The 22292-nt window shown below is 59.6% G+C and overlaps 1 protein-coding gene across 1 annotated transcript in view; it reads right to left on the minus strand.

The window, feature by feature from the left end:
* The window catches only part of ZC3H3 (zinc finger CCCH-type containing 3), a 102469-nt gene extending 82512 nt beyond the window's left edge, over positions 1-19957 (minus strand). Inside the window, exons 1-3 of the mRNA XM_030795191.1 lie at positions 19864-19957; positions 16471-17788; positions 14692-14888 (exon numbers count right to left, since the gene is read on the minus strand). Coding sequence (XP_030651051.1) covers positions 14692-14888; positions 16471-17788; positions 19864-19951 — 1603 coding nt within the window. The 5' untranslated portion in view covers positions 19952-19957. The remainder of the gene's footprint in view (positions 1-14691; positions 14889-16470; positions 17789-19863) is intronic.
* Positions 19958-22292: the final 2335 nt, after the last annotated feature.

Genomic DNA, 22292 nt, shown 5'->3' on the forward strand with positions numbered 1-22292 from the left:
GCCGTGAGGCCAGGACTCAGCCCCGCCCCCACCAGAGCACCTGCCTGGGGCTCTCAGAGCCTGGGGACTGCAGAAGGGGTCCCCAGAAGGAACGTAAGTCGAGCACACATGCATCTTTCGGGGGTGCTGGAATAGGAGGGAGGGTTTTTCTGTTCTCCACCCTCCACCCCACCCATGCAGTCCCAGCCTCTGGCCACAGAGGCAGCTCCCTATTGAAAGGAGACCCAGCATCAGTGGGCACGGCTGCCACGGGAGTTCTCCCTGCTGGGGGCTTCTATGGAGGGGTCAGACTAGACGGGGTGTGCCTACCCAGGTGTGTCTCTGGGGTCCCTCTGCTGCTGGTCACCCTGTAAGCGTGTGGCCCAGTGCTGAGCCCCCTGATGCCTGGTCCTCTGCCAGCCTTCCCTGGAGATCCAAGTTTACCCCTGAAATAGAACTGATGACCCATGGCCTCAGCAGAGCCTGGCTCACTGCAGATGTCATGCTGCTCCTGACAGGCCTTTACATGGGCCACACACAACCCTGTGGGCCGCAGCACCGCACAGCACAGAAGACTCCCTGACCTGACTACAGGCCGATTTCCTTCGCCTCGTTAAAAATGTGTTGGAAGCCAGGCGCGGTGGCTCACACCTGTAATCCCAGCACTTTGGGAGGCCGAGGCCGGAGGATTACCTGAGGTCAGGAGTTCGAGACGAGCTTGGCCAACATGGTGAAACCCCATCTCTACTAAAAACATAAAAATTAGCTGGACGTGGTGGCGTGAGCCTGTAATCCCAGCTACCGGGGAGGCTGAAGTGGGAGAATCTCTTGAATCCAGGAGGTGGAGGCTGCAGTGAGCTGAGATCGTGCCACTGCACACTTCAGCCTAGGGAAGAGAGCAAGACTCCGTCTCAAAAAAAAAAAAGGGAAAAAAACACAAATGTATTGGGCTGGGTGCGGTGGCTCACGCCTGGAATTCCAGCACTTTGGAAGGCCGAGTTAAGCAGATCGCCTGAGCCCAGGAATCGAAGACCAGCTTGGGCAATATGGTGAGACCCTGTCTCTACAAAAAAAAGAAATACAAAAATTAGCCAGGTGTGGTGGTGCACACCTGTAGTCCCAGCTACTTGGGAGGCTAAGCTGGGAGGATCACTTGAGCCTGGGAGGCAGAGGTTGCAGTGAGATGGCGCCCCTGCACTCCAGCCTTGGTGACAGAGCAAGACCCTGTCTCAAAAAAAAAAAAAAAATATATATATATATATGTGTACATATATGCACACACATATATGTGTGTACATATATGCACACACATATATGTGTGTGTATACACACGTATATACGTGTGTGTATATACATATGTATATATATATCGCCCTTCCATTTCAGCAAGAGCCCTGCCCTGGGTGGCTTGGAGCAATCCAGCCTAGCCCTTCACATACACAGAACCTGAGCCCCCTCATCCTGATAGTCCAGGGACCCTCAGGGTCAGAGGCTAGTGACGGGGCAATCTGCCACATGCCCTGCCCAGAGGTGCCCCAGACTGGGCCTCTTCTCCCTGGAGGAGGTGCTTACAGCAGTGCTGGCCACTGCTCCCTCATCAACCAGCACTCTGGTGGGCAGACCCTGGCTGGACCACCTGGCCCCCACACCTCCCACTGCACACAACCCTCCAGGTTTGCTCCACGTCCCCGGGGACTGTAGCAAAGACAGACGCACGATGACACTGAGCTCACCTGCGGCGCCAGTGGCTCAGAGCCAGACAGAGGTCCCACAAGAGCAGGCGGCTTCAGAACGCTGCCGCCACGCCCCTGCAGCTCATGCTTTCCCGGTGCCCTGTCTGGAAGGTGATCTCAGGGAGGGTGGTGTTTGCAGCCATCCTGGAAGACACTCCCCGCTGCAAGCTCCATGTGGGCCTACAGATGGAGGCCACCTCAGGACAACTGCCACCATCCCTCAAGCACCAGCTTGGTGAGCTCCCAGAGGCAGTAGGAGACCACAGCTCAGAATTCCAGGACATCCGTGTGAGGGCCCCTGTCCTCACCCAGCTTGGACAGGCAGATGCTCTGCTGCGTTCTAGGGAAACGGCCACCGCCAGGCTTCACGCCACCAGGAGTGCATTCTCCGCAGGCTGCCCCACCCCTGAATCATCCCAAGATAACGCAGAGGGCAATCGGCGGGAGAAGGGCTGCCGCCTCCCGCCACCAGCCTGCTGGAGCCAGAGCACACTGAGACGCAGCACAACACTCCAAGGCCAACTGAGTCAGAGCGGGGCTGCAGGATGACGGAGAGAGAGAGCTGGCATGGGCTGGGGGCGGGTGAAGGACCTCACTACAGGCCCCACGGGGCCATGTCTGAGCACCCAAGGCCAGCCAAGCACCCGGGGCAGCCTGGAGGACTGCCTGGATGCCAGGAGAGTCTCCCAGACAGAGCTAGCCAGTGGGGGAGGGCGCAGCCCTGGAACAGAAGTCCGTGTTCCCAGGTGGCCCTGTCTCTCATGGGCAGCCTCCCCATCCCCCAATGGGCAGGAGAGGCAAGTGTGCCTGGGAGAGACACCGGGCACAGTGCCCCCGCAGCGCCCACAGCCTGTTTCAGGATGGGCCCTGGAGTAACATGGCCGGCAGAGCAGACCCTGGAGGGCTCTGAGCCCCACTCCCTCAGCCCTTCCCACAACTCCAGCAGGTGGGGATGCAGTCCCGGAGTCCGCAGTTACTGAGGCCAAACAGTCTATGACACCAGGCCCTAGGGGAGAGCTCCCTGGGGTTCTGGGCTAAGGTTCCCAGAGCCCCTGACATGTGCCATGCTCTGCTAGGAGCCATGCCACTGCAAGTGCAGGGCAGCCTCAGTACTTCATGCCTGACTGCGCTGGTCAGACACACCCGGCCGAGGGGCCAAGAGCTCACCACCAGCTGGTCGGCCTCAAAGAAACCCCAGCTGGGCCATGAGGCCGCAGCCTCAGAGCCGGGCCCCAACCCATCACGCTAGCAGCAGGCAAGTCGCACCAAGGTGGGTCAAGGAAGGGGCCAACAGCAGCTGGTCCTTGGCCCTTGGGGAGGAGACCGGCCCCTGTGAGCTCCAGGAGCACACCTGACACCTGCACTGGGCAGCACCTTCGAGGCAAAGGGGAGTGAGCTGCGCTGCGCTGCACTGGTGGCCGCGTGGCCCTGGCCTTCAGCTCCCCGGGGGAACAAGAGGAATAGGGAGGGCAGCTGATGCTTCTGCCCACGAGACCCCACAGCAGGGGACCTGCCAGCCACGTTCTGTCCCGAGCCCATGCTCTGTGTCCACGCTGTGCAGACCAACCAGCGGCAGAAGCCGGCACATGTTCCACGCCAGCCCCCAGCCTGGGTGCAGATCGTTGCCAGCCCCTGGATCAAAGGAACCAGAAGGGAGCTTGGGGCCCTGGGGCCTGATCTCCAAGACCAGGGCTCCGTGACAGACACTCAAGCAAACCAACAGATAACCTGACACTTAATGTCTAGAAGCTGCTAAATTTACGGTCATCATATCTAGCCACAGACTTCCTTTGAAATGCCATCTACTCTCTCTGTGAGCCCCGAGGCCCAGGCCATGCAGAGTCGTGCCTCACCATCTCCAGCTGGGCAGGCCATGCAGAGTCGCACTTCGCCATCTCCAGCCGGGCCCAGACACAGCCATGGCACTTGCTTGGCTTCTCCTGGCCTGGGTGGCACCTCCCAGCAGCGCTCGGCTTGGCCTGAGGCTCCCACAGGAGCTGGTGACAGTGCCAGCCTCCTGCTGAGTGAAAGCTCCTGACAGCAGGGTCGGCACAGCCTTGGAGAGCCACGGGCGAGGGGACCAGAAAGGAGGGCGCTGAGGGGTGGCAGGTGGTGCAGGCACGGGCGTGGGCACGGTCTCCTCTTCAGGATTCCTGTGGCCATCTAGAAGCTCTGAAGAGGGACACGTGGCCCAGCCCTTTCCAGAACAGCTGGGCCCAGAGACTCTGTGTCCCTTCCCAGGCAGAGCCACCCAAGGGACCCCAGAGCACAGAAAGGAGAGGTCTCAGCTGGGAGCCGGGAGAGGAGCGTCCCTGGGGCCCATCCTGAGGGGGCTCCTTGCATGTCGCCCTGCTCCCATGAGGACACGGACCAGAGGCTGCGGTCACCGGACTCAGCCCTGGAAAGAGGGGGGTGCCACAGACAGCCCTGGTCTTCCTGCTATGCCTTCCCATGCACCTCTCTACAGGAAGCACAGCTTGACCAGCTGGGATTCCGACACTCAGCACACACCCAGTGACCAGAGCTGGCCATGCGCTGCAGCAGGTCTGTACCAAGGGACAGGACGGGACAGGAGGACAGGGAATGAGCCGCGCCACGGGGGCAGGCAGTGCCTCTGCACCACTCTCCCAGGAGGCCTCCCCACCCATCTAGATGCCACGCCTGCCACACAACCCCAAGCCTGCCGTCTGCCTGGGCCTGGCACTGGCCCCGCTTCAGTGGCATCAGCCTGCAGCTGGCCCAGAGCCCAGGGTGCTGGCACTGGCACTGAAGATGTGGGAGGCCTGGAGAACCCCCACAACCACCATAGTTCAAGTCCACCCAGGGCCACACCGAAACCCACGCTAGGATGCAGGCTGCTGCCCCAATGGGGCCACAGAGGGCACTGACTTCAGTGGGGGTGCAGTGGGAGAGGCCCTGGCTGGACATTCTCTCTCTGCCATCAGGCAAGAGCCCAGCAGCTCCCACCAAGAGTCACACCCATGCCATCAGGGCCTCGCCAGGCTGGCTCACCAGTCACGGTCCCAACATAGCCCCAGGGCTCAGGGGATGCCCAGTGAGCAAGGGCAGGGCCAGCTCTGGAGGATGAGTGGCAGGAAGACCAGCTGCCTGCGGGCAGGAGACACTGGGCTGGGGCTGCTTCCTCTCCCAGTCCTGCTGCTGGTGCCGAGCAGGAGACCCCTCAGGGAACCAGGACTTCCTTCCCATCAGGACCCCGCCCAGCACGCGATCGGACTTGGTGCAGGGGGAAACAACCAGTGGGGATCACGGGGTTCCCAGATGATGCCCAAGTCCACATGGGCTCTGACCACACCCGGCTTTGCCACGACCCACCTGTAGGACCACAGCAGGTGCCCTCAGGCAAAGGTCAAGGTGGAGAGACAGAAGAGGCTGGAAGGGGCCACTTACGGGCAGCAGATGGGCGCAGAAGCCTACAGCCCCAGCAGGGGCCTACACAGGGGCCCAGCAACATCCTGACCCCATGCAGAGAAGGGGCCAAATCCCAGAAGGTACAGACCACATTTCCCAGCTGGAAAGCCACCTCAGTGCCCAGAGCCACACCCACTCCCCAGCCCCTCAACAGGAGGCCAGCTGAGGCTGGCAGATCCATGCCCCCATTACTCTGGTGGCAGAACCGAGAGCTGGTGAAAAGACACCGCCAGGAGGCAAGCAGGAGGCAAGCAGCATAAGCCCTGCTGGCCGTGCCTGAAGACAGACCCCTGAGAGGCCGCCACGGGAAAAGCACAGGCCGGCAGAGTTGGGGGAGGACCAGACCAGCAGGGGTGGCCATCAGGACAGCCCTGTGCCGTGCCCACCAGCCACCCGAGCACTTGGCAGCGTGCCGCTGGCTGCCTGGTGGGGGTCGGCAGGTGGCGACAGAGCCTGTGTCCTGCATCCCAACACTCACTGCCTGGTGGACTCCTGAGAGAGGCCACTAGGGTGAGGGACCCACCCGAGCTCTCAGACAGGTGTCCTGCACTTGATTCAAAGTCTGCCAAGACACGTGACTGGGGGGATGTGCCAGCCCTGGGTTGGGAGGAGAGGGACAAGAGGACTATGTCAATCCATTCAACAGAAGGAGCAGCCCAAGCTGCCCCCAGCCCGGGGATCCAGGGTCCTACGGCGGTGAGTCCTGGCTCTCCTGAGAGCGCCACCCTGCCTGGGCAGCCCAGGTCTTCAGCTTGGTGCCCACAGCGCAGTGCAGCACTACCATGGCACACACGCGATCCCATGCCAGTTCTATGCAGTAATTAATTAGCACAGCCACAACGCACGCAAAACTGGAGGCCGCCGGCATGCCTGATAATTTATGCAAGATTCAAGGATCGCTGTGGCTGCCTTTCCTGAAGCCTAATTCAGCATTTTCTTTTTCCCTTATGAAAGCAGGACTCCAGATCTAACTGCTGTCATGCCCTTTCACGGGGTTCACCACGGTAAAATCGAACAGCCCAGCTGCACACAGCAAGCAATGGTGGATCACATACCCCAGAGGCGCCAGGCAGAGCCTCCCAGGTGGGCAATGCTGGCCGCCAGCACAGCCCAGCAGGAACACCACGCCGGGCCAAAGCACCCAAAGGCACTGCTCAGCCCCACAGCAAACACTCCTGACCCCATTCGCAGATAGGGCACCGAGCAACAGCAAGGGGAACAGACAGACAGGGCCAAAGTCTCCCGCCAGGTCATGCCCGCACCACACCTGGGGGCTCATAACCCTGCCTCCTGCGTCCAGCAAAGATCCAGGCCTCCAGCACTGGACACGGGGCTGCTCCCCAGTACCCAGCAGCATGGGACAGGGTGCCTGCTTCTCACTCTCGCTGGGGCCATGGGAGAGTCTCTGGCCCCTCTGGCCCTGGCACCCTCCCCCACTGCCAAGACACACCAAGCCCACCCTGGCACCCACCCCACGGTGCACCTCGGGCCCTGGGTGCTCCTGCCTCTTCGGGGGCCGCCACTCGTCTCTGCGCAGGGAAGGGGAGCCATCATGCTCCCGATCATAGCACTCTAGCTCCCCACAAGGCTGAGACCCAGACCCAGCCAACTCACAACAGAAGCCAGGCAGCACTGCCAAGGGGCTGTGGGGCCAGCGGCCACGCCTCGGCCAGGCAGCGACAGACACCCTCCACGGTCAAGCTTCTGTCCTCAGGCTCTGTGCAGCAGGTCAGGGCTCCACCGATGCCTCCCATTCCATCCATGGCCAGCCTCCCGGGGAGACCGCCAGAAAGGCCTCCCAGCAGCCTGGCACAGGAGGTTACGGCTAGGACGGCACAGAAACCAGCCCCTCTGCTGGAGGTGGGGGCTCGAGGCTGGTGGCACTCTGCCCACTTGCTCACTGAGCCTCCAAGTGCTGCTGCCGACCCCCACCGGCCTGCACGTCTCACAGGGGCAGGGCAGTGTCGGGGCAGGGAGCCCTGTGGCTTTTCCTCCTGGTGGGCAGCCCTCTGCCAGGCCCTCACCCCTCGGTTGCTCGCTAAGCATGGTGACTGCCCCACCTTCCTGCCCATGGCCTGCCCATGGGGCCTCCTGAGGGAGCGAGGCCCTCCCTTCTGCCCAGGTCCAGTCCTCTGGGAGCAGGGTGCCTCACCCACACCAGAAGTTGCCGCAGCCTGAGGCTCACGTGCACGCAGGGCAGCCAGGGTGCTCCCCACAGCACCTTCCTAACGGGCAGGACGGACAATAAGCAGGCAATTCCTGCAATACAAAACACGAGGCAGGAGGAAGGAATGCCCACGGTGGCGGGGCAGCTGGCACGTGATCTTGGAGGAGCTGGCCTGGCAGAATGGACCATGGCCCACCTCACAGACTCCCGAATGAGGACAGCAAACTGTGCACACCTAAGGGTAGGGGACGGGCCTGGCCAGAGGTTGGGCCTGGTTGGAGCAAGCCGGGCCTTCGATGGGGGGCAGGGCCAGTCGAGAGAAAGCGGTTGGGTTTTTCCCATGCACTGGAACCCACAGGCTGCACTGGTCACCGGGAGAAGCCACTGGGGACAGAGGGGCAGAGGGGCAGGGGGCCATCACACTCCCAAGCTGGTGCCTGCTCAGTGACATCCCATAAGCATCTGTGGCCAAACAGTGCAAAGCCACAGCACGGGCTGGGTGCGGAATCCACCCAGGCCTCTGATGCCAGGGCTGTGTGGCAAACCACCCCTTCTCCAAGGCACCGGGAGGCAACACAGACAGGATCATGTGCACAGGGAGGACCCGAGGACACAGGAGGGCCCCAGGGACCTCTGAGGACTCAGAGGGGTCACATAAACAGCCGTCAAGGCAGGCCCTTCTGAGACCCAGCAGTCAGGAGGCAGCGTTTGAGGAAGGTGGTCGCACCACAGTCAGGGGGAGACCCCACACAGGACTGGGCGGGCGGCCAGGGCTCTGGGGAGACTGCCTTTGGCTTCACCAGGGCTAGAGGGTGAGACCCAGTATCCAGAGAGCGCTGTGTGCCTGAGGGACCCCAGACCCTCAGGTCTCACTTGGGTCCCGCTCTGGGGCCACGACAACCACCTGGTGGCAGGGAGGGGCTGAGGGCCAACAGCTCACATGGGGTCTCCCTAAGCACTTCCTCAGAGAAACTCGGACGCAGGGAATGGGCATCCCTTCTCTGGCTGGTGTCACCAGGTGCCAGGGCTTCCCCGCCTGGGTGACTCTCAGGGAATGGGCATCCAGGCCCCAAAAGAGTCACCTAGGCGGGGAAGCCCTGGCACCTGGTGACACCAGCCAGAGAAGGGTCCAAGACCCACGTCCGCCCTTTCTGCCAGTGACCTGGGGTGAGTGGAGACTCCACTTCTCGTCTGCGAATGCTGACAGAAGTCCCTCCACACCCCGGGGCGGGCACGGCAGACTGAGGGACGGGTGGGAATCACTCTCCGTGTGTGCAGCAAGCTCTGAGCCAGAGGCAGATGCCCGGCCTGGCTCTTGTTAAAGCCTGGGCAGCTGGCAGGCCTCGACCCAGCCTGGTTGTCCACACGAGACCACCACGCAAGCCAGGCCCTTTCTGTCCACCACAGGTGTGCCCAGGACCTGCCAGGCCCGCACCCTCACCCAGCACACTGGCGACAAGTCTGGGAAGACGGCTGCTTCCCAGGAAGGGCCCTGGGCTCATTCCAGGCCATGGGGGAAGGGGGCAGGCCACCGGCATGCATCCACCATCCTGGGTGGGTGAAGCAGAGGGGCCCTCCCACGCTAGCAGATGACGACACCACTGCCTACCAACCTACATGACTTTTCCTTGGCATGAAACAGCAGACGTTTCCATGTGGCTGGTAGGAGTCCCATCACCTCCTGCCACCAAGAAGCTCCCCAGCCTGGGCACAGGGTGGTGGGTGGGAGAGCAGGCCTCACTCCTGGCCCGGCCTGGAGGGTACAGCCTGGACAGCATCCCTCTGCACAGGCCGGCCAGGCTTAGGGAGTCATGCCTGTCATCTCAGGGTGGCCAAGCACAGCGACGGGCCCCAGGAGGATGTACCATGAAGCTGGCCCCACATCCCCCGCACCAGAGGGAGGGCCTGGCCACAGTGCTCAGCTGTGTGTACTGTAAACACTGTACTGGAGAGCACTAATTGCCACAGTTACTTGAGTGGCAAACAGGACACCATTTTTCAGACTCCGAAAAGGTTTTCATCTCTTCTGCCCTAATGCCCCCTCTAGCATCGGTCCACCAGAGACAGATCAACCCAGGCAGGTCTCTACTGCAGCCTCCAGCAAACGCTACTCGCCCAGGCCACCCTTCTGGGGCTGTCTTCTATCTTTTTTTTTTTTTTTTTGAGACAGGGTCTCATTCTGTCACCCAGGCTGCAGTGCAGTGGTGCAATCTCGGCTCACCAGAGCCTCCACCTCCCAGACGTAAGCAATCCTCTCACCTCAGCCTCCCGAGTAGCTGGGACTACAGGCGTGTGCCACCACGCCCAGCTAATTCTTGCTTTTTTTTGTAGAGATGGGGTTTTGCCACGTTGCTCAGGCTGGTCTTGAGCTCCAGGGTTCAAGCAATCACCTGCCTCAGCCTCCCAAAGTGTTGGGATTCCAGGCATGAGCCTCGGCGCCCTGCCAGTGTCTCACATCCTCATCCCCCAGCTGCCAACAGACCCATCCCCAGGAGAAAAGGGAAGGAAGAAACGGAAGGCAAGAGGCACACCGACAGCAGAGGGAGAGACCCCAGGAATCCCCTGCCCCGCCCCCAGCCGAGGTCTGACTCCAGGCCCAGAGGACTTCTGAGGGCTGAGAGGGGCAGGGAGGGGCGGGGAGGGGCGGGGAGGCACCGAAGAGTCAGGCGGGAGCCTTCCTAACAGTCTCAGTCCCCAGGCGGGAGCAGCCACACTGCTGCTGAACAATGCACTTTTGAATTCAATTAAAGCTATTATCTGTTGTGCCAAATAAATTGTGTACAGCATATATCCTGCAGCACTTTACACCTCCAGGCTCATTATTCCCTAACTGTTTCCTCCTGTTTATGCCTCTCAAATTAAATTGCTGATAATATGCGCCAAAATAAAAAATGAACGCACCTTGTCCCAAGAAAATTGATTCTCCCTTTTCCTGAACTGGCGATGGCCAGGTTTTATATACTCTGTTCTCGGTGATCATTAGTAATTCAATTTTCTTTTTATTAGCTCCCTTATCTGCTGAGCAATATAGTGGCAGGGCTGACCTCTTTCGCACGGGTAAATGTTTAAAATCTTTTCCCTGATTAATTTTGCCAGTTAAGAAAAAGAGGAGAAATGGCCCGGCTCTTAGCCATCACAATGAATAAAGCTTAATGTTGATTGTGATGGAATTTCTAATGCCAGGGAAATTGATTGAACGCAGCAATTACGCTGCAATAGTAACTCAGGGGAGATGGGATCGCTTTCTCCTGGCCGTAGGCTTTTGGTTATTTAAAATAATCCAATTTGCAAGGATAATTATGTATTAGCGTTTCATCTGCCACTTGAAATGAACAGGGGAGTTTCGATACTGGCCCAGCATTAGCAGGTTATTGCTGCAAATTACTTGATATCTGCTTTCTTTCACATAAAAAGGAAATTAGGCAATCAATTACCAAAAAAGGGGGGACGGAGGGGATAAGAGGGACAAGCATGCCCTCTGCTGGCCACTGGGCCGCACAGCAAGGCTGAAGTGCGGCAGGGGAGGGAGGCGGCAGCACGGCTGCCTGGCAGCTTTCAGAAGCCCCTGTCCCTGGTGCAGGAGCCCACGGGGCAGTCGTCCCCAGCTGGACACTGGGACACTGCCATCTCCTTGAAGAGGAGAGGTGGAGCTGGAACTAAGCTTTTGCTGGGCAGAAAATGGGGAAAGAAAACTCCAAAGAGCCAAATGAAGGAGCAGACCCACCTGGCGGCCCCATCCACAGCCCACACAACCCCAGCAACCAGGAAGGAACGCCCCGGCCGATGGAGGCCTTTGCCATCCGGGAGGGCTGAGGGAAGGCCTGGGAAGGGCTCACTGGCTCACCAGAGCGCCGCAGCATTAAACGAAACAAAGCTGGGCCCTGCCCAGAAGCCCACCTGGCCAGGGCAGAGGATGGGCAGGCCTCAGTTCTTAGGCAGGCAGGGAGGGAGATGGTGGGCCTTGCAGGAGGACGCCTGGGGGAGCCACTCACCAGCTTCCGGGGTCCCAGCCTCCCATCTCCTCAGCAGATGCCCTGGCCATGCCCATCTCCCCTGCGGCCAGCTTAGAGTCTCACAGTGGCTGTCTCTGGGGTCAGCCGCCTGAGTGACCAGGCCAGGATGCAGGCTCGGCCTCTCACCTCCGCGCACATCTCCACGGGCTCCCTGCCTGCTTGAAAGCATGCGGACTCCGCTCCTTGGCCTGGCGTCAATGGCTTCACGCACAGGCCCTCCTGACTCTGCCCACTCAGGCCTGCCAGACACCCCGGGGCCCTGGACCCTCCCCTCCCAGGGTCCTCCCCTGTCCCTTCCTGGCTTCCCAACGTAACCAGAACCAACCCCCGGTTCCCTCCTGTGGCCTACAAGACCCTTTCCCGGGACCTGGTCCCTCTGCCCTGATGGCTCCATCCCCTCCAAGCCACACTCCCAGATGGTGAACTGGCCCCACAGCCTCCTTGAGCTCCTTCCCACTTCCACCTCAGCCTACAGAGCTGAGCCCTATTCGCTCCTCTCTGCTCAGGTCACCTCCTCAGAGAAGCCCTCCCACTCGCCTACCACCTCTCTGCAGCTGGCCCTGTGCTATCCCCCTGCCTGTTCCTCAGAAGGCATTTTCCACCCAGAAGCACCTTCCTGGCTGATGTACAAGCACTCCAGTGGCTCCCTGTCTCCACCACTGGAAGGCGGCTCACTGCAGTATCCCCTGGAGCCGGCAGGCTGCCAGGCACAGTGACTCAACCGCACTTGCCAGTTGGGCCAGTGGTGGGCAAGTGAGTAGGACGCCTTCCCCACCCCTTCCTCACACAGGACCCTCTCCTCTCACTCCATGCAGTCACCACACTGGTCTTTTTTTGTTTGTTTGTTTTTGAGACAAAATGTCACTCTATCACCCAGGCTGGAGTGCAATGGCATGATCTCGGCTCACTGCAACCTCTGCCTCCTGGGTTCAAGTGATTCTCCTGCCTCAGCCTCCCGAATAGATGGGATTACAGGCGCTCGCCACCACACCCGGCTAATTTTTGTATTTTTAGTAGAGATGGGGTTTTGCCATGTTGCCAAGGCTGGTCTTGAACTCCTGACCTCAGGTGATCCACCCGCCTCGGCCTCCCAATGTGCTGGGATTACAGGTGTGAGCCACCACGCCCAGCCTCATGTTGGTCTTTAACTATGAGTTTGGCTGGGCACAGTGGCTCACACCTGTAATCCCAGCACTTTAAGAGACTAAGGCAGGAGGATCACTTGAGCCCAGAAGTTCAAGACCAGCCTAGGCAACAAAACAAGACCCTGTCCCTACAAAAAAATTAAAAATTAGCCAGGCACAGTGACATGCACCTGTAGTCCCAGCTGTTCAGCAGGGTCACTTGAGCCCAGGAGGTTGAGGCTGCAATGAGCCGTGACTGCACCACTCTACTCCAGCCTGGGAGGGAAGCAGAGCCCTGTTTCTAAAAACATTAAAAAAAAAAAAAAAAAAAGATGAGGTCAATTATGCCCTTCCCCCTCGTGAGGCAGGACCGCAGCAGCCCCTCAGCTGTGCACTCCGAAATGGTCAGCCGGTGAAGCTGGTGGCCTCCCAAGCCCACTCTTCCCGGCAGGAGTCCAGGGGGCGCCAAGCAAGGTCCCACCAGCAGGAAGCAACCTCCCCCATCCCCTGCCTAGGCCCCACTCTACTAGAGGCCTGAAGAGGGCGCAGGCCGGGTGAGCAGGGCTGAACCTGCACCCAGTGGGGAGCCTCCCACCCCAACCACCACGCCATCTGCAAGCCTCGGCCTCCTAGGGCTCAGCAGCCCCTGCTGGCCTCCCAGAGCTGGACACCTCCCCAACCCTTCCTCCCCAAGTGACCAGGGGGTACTGCCAACTGTCCAAGCCACCCCTACTATCTACTCCCAGACAAGCCCATGACCTAACCGCCATCCGGCCACCTCACTGTGGCCACCAGTGACCTCATAGATCTCTGCTTGCTCCCTGTCACCAGGATGAAATCCACATGTGTCCTGGTGTGCAGCAGGTGTCGGCTAATGGGGGACAACTGACCAGCGCCAGCAGCCTCACTTCCTCCCACCCCACTGTGCTGCGACACCCGGCTGCATTGCCCCATTCAGCCCTCCACCTGGGACCCAACGCCCTGCCCTCCCGTGGCAGCCCCCACACAGCTCTTGGGTCTGCCCAGGCCCAGCTCCTTCCAGAGCCTTCTGAAGCCTCCCTAGATGACAGTATGCTTGGCTGTGTTTCTTTTTTTTTTTTTTTTGAGACAGAGTCTCGTTCTGTCGCCCAGACTGGAATGCAATGGCGCGATCTCGGCTCACTGTAACCACCCAGGCTCGAGCCTGGCTAATTTTTGAATTTTTGGTAGAGATGGGGTTTTGCCGTGTTGCCCAGGCTGGTCTTGAACTCCTGGCCTCAAGTGATCCTCCCACCTTGGCCTCCCAAAGAGCTGGGATTACAGCCATGAGCAATCGCGCCCAGCCTTGGCTAGATTTCCGAGCATCAGTTCCCAGTTGGAGTGCCCAGGTCCAAGCCTGCTCAATCCCCAATGCCCCACCTTCTCCAGATGTCACAGACACGAGCTCGGGAAGCCACTGCCCTAACGTGCCCAGGGGAGCCACAGAGACGCACAGGACCAGGTGCACACAGACGAACGTGGCTCCACGCTGACCCCCACAGTGTCTGGGGGGTGCCACACCCAAGGGCTCTAGACCCTCACCACATACCCCCAACCACGTGCCCGCCTGGAGGCCGCTCCCCCAGCGTGTCCTGGCACCATCACTGCAGTGGGGGTCAACTTCAAAGGGGCTACGCCCCACAACCTGCAGGCCGGGGCCTTCCCAGGCCACCACAAGGGCTCTGAGGGGCTCAGACCAGTTCTCTCCAGGCGTGACTGGGCACACTCAGAGTGGTACGGCGGGAGACCAGACCAATTCTTTCAGGCCACTCAAAAAACTCACACAGTAACATGTGACACTCAGAAAGGGCAGGGCAGGTAGACCTGCAGCCTCAGCCAGCTGAGTACAGAAAGGCCCTGGAGGAGGCAGAGGCCTGGGGGTGCTCAGCGCAGCACAAGCAAGGGCTTCGCCCCTGCCTAAGGGCTCAGCAGCCACTGCCCTCTCCTCCCTCAGGAGGGACGCAGCTGGGTCCATACCAAGGGACACACAGAAGAGGCCACAGCGCCTGCCCAGCAGCACGTCCCACACCCAGACTGCAGGGCGCAGCACCTGGGCCCTCTCCTCTACCCGCCAGCCCACCACCACCCACTGTCTGCCAGGCAGTGCCCTCCCAGCCAGGGCCTCTAACAGCATGAGGCGGGGAAGGTGCCCATGGCTCCTAACGGGCCAGCATATCCCATGCAGGCATGCCCAGCCCCACTGCCCAGCGCCCCTGTTCCCAGCATACCTTCCTTGGTGGGGAGGTGGGCCCGGCTCGGTGGCAGGCGGCACAGTCGGTGCGTGGTGACCTGTACCAGGCCCTTGTTGGGGGTCTTCTTCAGGACAGGGCTGCTCTTCCCCCTGAGGGCCTGTCTCCGCCGGAGGCTGAGGTGGCTCTTGGCGGTGGTGGCAGGTGAGGTGCTGCTTTTCTTGTCTCCAGGAAGGCTGTGGAGACAAAATACAGGCAGCTCTCAACAAGCCCTGGGGGTTCTGCCCACCCACCCTTCCTCACCAGCACCCGAGGAGCGTGCGAGCAGCTCCTGAAGGCCAGGACCAGGCCACAGGGAGTCCTTTCTGGACCCTGCCTCCCTCAACCCATGGCGGCCCTGCCCACCCTCCACAGCCAGGCAGAGGCGGCAGGCTTGGATCCACAATCCCAGATGACCCCAGAACTAGGGCAGGCTGCCATGCTCCCAGGGAGAGCAGAGGGGCCTCAGTGCTCCGTCCCCACCCGCATGTCCACCCCTCCCCATCTGCCCAGGCCAAAGGAGCCTCAGCATGGGGCAAAGAGACAGGCCAACATCCCTGAGGAGAGCAGCCACCGACCCCACGTGGCCTTCCGAGCCCCTCAGTAAGGGGGCAGCTTCTCCACGCTCCCTCTCCACACTTCCTGGACAGAGGGAGCTGCCAGCATGGTTTAGAGCAGAGTTGCCACCGAGAAACAGCCAGGAGCGGGAGCCAGGTGCCCATGCGCCTCAAGACGGCAGCTATCTGGGGGACAAGGGCCAGAGAGAATGAGCTACACGAGCCAGCAACCTAGACCAGACGGCAGCGATGCACAGCAAGGAAGTGCCTTCCGAGACAGTGCGCGCCACTGTGTCTGATAACGAAGGCAGGACCTCCGCCCTCTGCCCAGCAGGTGCAGCCACCACCTTAGCTGCCAACCTGATGGAGTCCCTGAGCCCAGACCAAGCACTGTGCCATGACACCATCTCTGAGTCTCATCACAAGTCCGCAAGGATAGAGGCCGGAGAGACGTGCGCCAAGCAAGTGAGTGACTCCGCCTGGCTGCCTGGCCAAGGCGGCTGGGACCTAACACCAGTCTGCTCACCCTGGGACCAAAGGCCAACTGCAGCCTTAGCACTCCGTGAGGGAGGCCACAGAGCCCAAAGCCAGGAACGCCCAAGGAGGCTCCTGCCTACCAACAGACCCCGGCCCCTGCCCACTCAGCCCAGCTGGAGCAGCCTCAGCCTGGGGGCCAGCAAAGGCCAGGCCTCCTGGAGCCCAAGCCCTAGACACAGGGCATGCAGGAAAGACCAGGCACCCCTGGCAGGGCCCAGAGCCCTGGTCCACCTCCCAGCACAGACCCACGGCCGGCAGGTCCAGGCCAGGGGCAGACACACTGCTCTCACTGTCTCACCATCCCCCTGGGACACACGGACCCTGGGCTGGTCCCTGGGAGCTACTCCCGCTGCGCCTGGCCTGGCACAAAGCCTTCCGTCTGTGAACACTGTGCAACTGGAATGGAAGCTGCCCCCAGCGAGCTGCTTGTCTCTCACCGGCAGGAGAAAGGATGGGCTTGCCAGCAGTGTGAGGGACGGGAAACCTGCCCCCCAAGTCTATGCCGGCCAGGGCCACGGCCCCAGGCAAGCCCAAACCACCACAGCAGCACTTCCTGCCTCATTTCTTGCTGGAAATGTGAACCCGACTGCAGGCAAAGCTCCGAGCTCAGCAGATCCATTAGGGGTGCCAAACAAACCCCCCTCACAGCCCCTCACACTCTACCGCAGCCGGCCGGGATGCCCACCTTGTGCTGCCCCGCCTCCGGATGATCTTAGTGCGGCTCTTCACTTTGTAAGCCGAGAGCGGGGTCTCCCCAGAGAGGGGCTTCAAGCCACTGAGTCCTACTGCTGGTCTGTCCCCCGACGGGGACCTAGACAGGACTGGGGAGAGCTGGGAGGCATGGTCCTTGCTGCCGGCCTCCGACTGCCAATGGAAGGAGGAAGAGGAGGAGGCAGAGGGGCTGGAGGCCTTCCACTTGTACTTGCTGGGGGCAGACCCTGGCTTGGAGGACGTGGCTGGCTTCCTGGGCTTGGGCTCTGGGTCAGCTATGAGCTGCAGCTTCTCCATCTTGTCTGCTGTGCCGGCAGAGGCCTTGCACACATTCTCTGCAGCCACTCTGGGACTGAGGGCCCTCCGAGCAGCGCGGGGACTCTTCGCGGAGGCAGCCACCCATTTGTAGTTGTTTTTCCGGAACTTGTTAGTTCGACAGGTCACAACCAGCGAGGCCTCCCGGGCCTGCCTGGGTCCTGAGGCCGGTCTGGCGGGGCCCCCCACTGAGCCAGACGGAACTGGCTGATCTGCGTGGCCAGCATCTACTCTCCTGTCCCCAAGGAGCTGTGGAGCACAGCTGGCCACGGAATGAGAACCCAGCTTCCGGCCCAGGGCCACGTCAGTGCGTGGGGGCAGAGCGGAGGATGGGAAGCTCGCCTTGACGGTGATCACACTCTCACTGACCGTCCGGCGGAGCTCCCGGGGACCGTCGCCCACACTGCCCACTGACGTCAGCACCCTGGGCTTACCAGCCTCCTTCTGGCAGACCAGAAGAGGATCTTCCACACTGCAGGTCCCCCTGGCTCTTGCTGGCCTCGAGGGCTGCAGCTGTCCCCGAGGGGGCTCACCTTCACCTTCCCGGGGCCTTTGGTCACTCCAGGCGGTGTCCTCATATTCTTCCAAAGAGCCCCGCTGGGCCCCTGAGGCACTAGCAGAGCCAGACTTTGATGGCGGTTTAACTTTGATGACCACGTTCTGACCTTGACTGAGCTGGACCTGTCTCTCAAGGACATGCTGCTGCGGGACAGGAGCCTGGCCCCCCCGGGCCCCGTGCAACGGCTGCACAGCATGGTCGGCAGGTGGGTCTGAGGGTCCCGGGGGCCGATTCACGAGGGAGTATTTCTTGCGCCACGAAGGCCCATGGTGTGAGGAGTAGCCCCTCCGGCTTGGACGAGGGTAGCGGGCACTGAAGGCTCTGCCACTGTGGTAAGTGGGTGGCTGCCACCCAGAAGCTGCTGGGGTACCAGGGGCCGGGGCATTGCCGTGGAGGGTTTTGTAGTCATCAATCAGACCTGAGAAGACAGAACCACAGGCTCAGTTAGCCAGAGGGTAACCGCAGTAATGAAGACTACCCTGGAAGGGCATCAGCTGGCAAGATACCCCCGGATCCCACCTCACTTCTGAGCCCCTGCCAGTTTCAGGAGGGACAGCCCCCAGAGCCTGGGACTCACTGACAACTCAGCCTGCATCACCTGGGCCTGTCGCTTCTATGAGCCTTTTCTCCATCAGCTCCACTTCAATCCTACTTCTGCCTGCTTAACACAGAAATGAACCATGTGGTATAACAACCCTTATTTGCTGGTCTACTCAATCCACAATCATTTGACAAGACGTATCACTCAGTCTGAAGAGAATTGCACTGATCCCCTCTGCACTGTTTGAATCAGAGGGGACAAGTGGCCACACAGGCCCTCTGGCTTGCCTACAGATGGAAAGGAGTCACTCCACTGAGCGTAACAGAACTGACACTCTTGAGGACCCCACGCCTGACAACAGGAAAAAAGAGTACTAGGAGCAGAGGCCATTGCCCTGCCAGATTCATAGTCTTCCCTGCAGAAGGGAAGATAGCAATGGGCTAGAGTCCTACTGCAGTGAACTGACACAACCACAGGACTTTCCAAATAAGTCCTTGGATAGCTATCCCGGTGCAGGAGGGCCAGGAACACAGGCAAGGGCAGCAGCAGCCAGCCTCCCAGTTATCAGCATTCCCCTACCACAGGCCCTGCCCCCGGGGGCACAGAAAGCCACATCCAGACGTGGTGACACCCCAGAGCAGGTGTGATGGGAGCCCAAGAAGTGTCCCCAAGTGGGAGGCAGCCCACCTGGCCTCTTATCCACACACGATTTCCCAATCCTTAAGTCTTCCCTTTGTGAGAGTAAAAGCAAAAAGGATTTTTAATTTTTAAAGATTTTTTTTTTGCTTGGTTTTGGCTTTTTATTTGAGATGTGGTTTTTCTCTGTTGCCCAGGCTGGAGTACAGTGGCCCGATCACGGCTCACTGCAGCGGGGACCTCCTGGGCACAAGCGAACCTTCCACCTCTGAGTAGCTGGGACTACAGGCACAAGCCACCATGCCCATGTCACTTTTTAAAATTTTTCTGTAGAGACCGGGTCTTGTCATGTTGCCCAGGATGATCTCAAACTCCTGGGCTCAAGCCATCCTCCTGCCATGGCCTCCCAAAGTGCTGGGATTACAGGTGTGGGCCACTGCGTCCGAACATGGATTTTTTTTTTTTAAGTTTAGAAAGACCAGTTTGGGTTTTTTAATGTTTAAGTGTGGAAGCTGAAGCCTGTTGAGTCTGCGCCTGGAATGGCAAGGGGAGTGTGACTGTTCGGAGAAAAGGGGCATCAAAACCAGGCGATGAGGCTGGGAACGGTGGCTCACGCCTGTAATCCCAGCACTTTGGGAGGCCGAGGCGGGTGGATCACCTGAGGTCGGGAGTTAGAGACCATCCTGGCCAACATGGTGAAACCCCGTCTCTACTCAAAATACAAACATTAGCCAGGCGTTCTGGCGCCTACCTGTAATCCCACCTACTCCGGAGGCTGAGGCAGGAGAATCGCCCGAACCCGGGATGAGGAGGTTGCAGTGAGCCGAGATCGCGTCACCGCACCCCAGCCTGGGTGACAGAGCAAGACTCTGTCTCAAAAAAACAGAACAAAACAAAACAAAACGGGCGTCAAGGAAGGAACCCGCGTGCGCCCGGAGCCTGCTTTGCCGAAATGAGCCATGAACCAGTCCCAGCCCCGCAGTGGGGCGCGGGGAGCGAGGGTGGGCGCCGGGGGACGCTACAGCCCGTGGTAGTGGGGAGAGCCGCCGCCTCCCGCGGGTTACTAAGCGACGGCCCTGTCTCCACCCTCTGCAGCCCCCGCAGGGCCGGCACCACTCCCTCGACAAAGCTGGAGCCGGGGACTGACCCGGGCCCTGAGCTGGCCCACAAGTCCTGGCGGACCCTACCGTCCCCCACCCCAGCCGTCACCCAGAACACGCGGGCGGTGAGCGATCCCTTCGAGGAGGGGGCCGGGGACCCGCCGCGAGGTGAGGGGGAAAGAAGGGGACTCGCGTCCCGGCCCTGGCCGGACCTACCCTGCAGTAGGCGGATCTGCCGCCGTAATATCTCCTTTTCCTCCATCTCCCGAGTCCGCGACGCCCGGCCAGGCCCCCGCGACGTCATCGCTACGCGACCTTTTTCCCCCGGGCGGGGCGGAGCCGCCGGGAGCAGGCCTGGATGTCTGCCGGCCGCCGAGGACCTGCCGTCGCCCTGGCAACGGCAAGGGGGAGGCGGAGCCGCGCACGCGCAGAGCGAGGCGGGGACGTCACTAGTGAGCGCCGGGAAGTGGCCTGGTCGCGGCTGGGAAGGGGCCGCTCGGGCTCTGGGAGGCCGCGCGGGCCCAGCTTGTGCAGTCCAGGATCGCGTCCCCTTGGGAGACTTGGCGAGGGGCGAGATCTGGGGCCCTCCCAGCCCATACCGCAGTTTCTTCCCACAGTCCCTGCGTTTCATTTCGCCCCGGTTGAGTGTTGGGAGGGGTCTACGGGGGGACCCATGGGAAAAGGGCCAGTTAACAGTTACTCTTGACCCAGGAGGGTCTGTGAAACCTCTTACTGTGGCCAGAGGAGAAGACATCGGAGAGCAAGGTTCCCTGGATAGACATGTTGAACCTCTGAAGACATGAAAGCTTTTGGTTCGTCAGTGGAAACATGTACAAGTGTAAACCTCTGTGCGCTGTTGGTGGGAATATAAATGGCGCAGCACCGCAGAAAACGATGGAGATTCCACAGAAGGTTAAAAGTAGAACTACCGGCTATCAGGGCGATCTGTCTGCGACACCTGTCATCCCATTGATCGCCAGGGTTGATTCGGCTGATCTGGCTGGCTAGGCAGGTGTCCCCTTCCTTCCTCACTGCTTCATGTGCGTCCCTCCCGAAGCTGCAACTCAGTTGAAGAGGACGACCATACCCAATACAGGAGCTGGGCTCCCCTGGTAGAACCTCCAAACAAGCTCTCAAGGTCCATTTGTAGGAGAAAGTAGGGTAGTGAAGCTTCCAAGATTCCAGACACATCCAAATGAGGCGCTGCATGTGGCAATCTGCCTTTCTAGGAGAAAACAAAAATGGAACTACCGTATGATCCAGCAACCCTACTTCTGGCTATATTCCCAAAAGAATGGAAATCAGAGACTCAAACATATTTGTGCCCCCGTGTTCACTGCAGCATTTTTCCCAATAGCCAAAAGACGGAAACAACCCAAGTGTCCACGGGTGGATGGAAGGATAAACAAAATGTGGTCCATACAAACAATGAAATATTTTTCAGCCTTAAAATGGAAGGAAATTCGGCCGGGCGCGGTGGCTCACACCTGTAATCCTAGCATTTTGGGAGGCTGAGGCGGGCAGATCATGAAGTCAGGAGTTTGAGACCAGCGTGGTCAACATGGTGAAACCCCGTCTCTGCTAAAAATACAAAAAATTAGCCAGGTGTGGTGGCGCGCACCTGTAGTCCCAGCTACTCAGGAGGCTGAGGCAGAAGAATCACTTGAACCCGGGAGGCAGAGGTTGCAGTGAGCCAAGATCAAGCCACTGCACTCCAGCCTGGGCGACAGGGCTAGACTTTGTCTCAAAAAAAAATAAAAGAAAGAAAAGACAAAAAGAAGGAAATTCTAACACAGGATACACCATGGATAAACTGTTAGGCAACAGGGGCACCTTAATGGCGCCGGTTCCGGGTTCTTCTCCCCTCCTTGACCAGGCACTGTCTGAACCCGCCAAAGGAGGGCCAATCAGAAAGAAGCATCTCCCGCCTTCCTTTGGGCCTGCCCCTAGCCCAATCCACGTAGGCCCAAGGGATATAAAACTCAGCACACCAGCAGCCCTCTCTTCTCTTCCTTCTCCTTACGTGGTGCCACTCAATACCTCCAATAGAGATCTCTTGACCGCAACCGGTGTAGTTTGGTCTCTGCCCAGCCCCTTTCATAAACTTCAAAAACATTGTGCTTTGTAAAATAAGCCAGTCACTAAAAGACAAATCTTGTGTGATTCCACTTCCATGAAGTATCTAGAATACAGATTCCTAGAGACAGAAGGTAGATTAGTGGTTCAGTGGCTGGGATAAGGAGGAATGGAGAAATGTTGCTTAATGGGTGTAGGGTTTCTGTTTGGAGTGATGAAAAAGTTTCGGAAGTAGTGGTGATGGTTACACAAAATTATGACAGTAATAATGCCACTGAATTATACACGTTAAAATGGCTAGGCTGGGCTGGGCGCAGTGGCTTATGCCTGTAATCCCAGCACTTCGGGAGGACGAGGCGGGCGGATCACAAGGTCAGGAGATGGAGACCATCCTGGCTAACACGGTGAAAACCCGCCTCTACTAAAAATACAAAAATTAGCTGGGCGTTGTGGTGGGCGCCTGTAGTCCCAGTTACTCGGGAGGCTGAGACAGGAGGCTGGCGGAACGAGACCCTTTTTTTTTTGGAGGGAGACTGCAAAGCCCTTCTTAAGGTTCTGTACCGGCACTT

This window comes from Nomascus leucogenys, chromosome 16, assembly GCF_006542625.1.
Source record: "Nomascus leucogenys isolate Asia chromosome 16, Asia_NLE_v1, whole genome shotgun sequence".
Lineage (NCBI taxonomy): Eukaryota > Metazoa > Chordata > Mammalia > Primates > Hylobatidae > Nomascus > Nomascus leucogenys.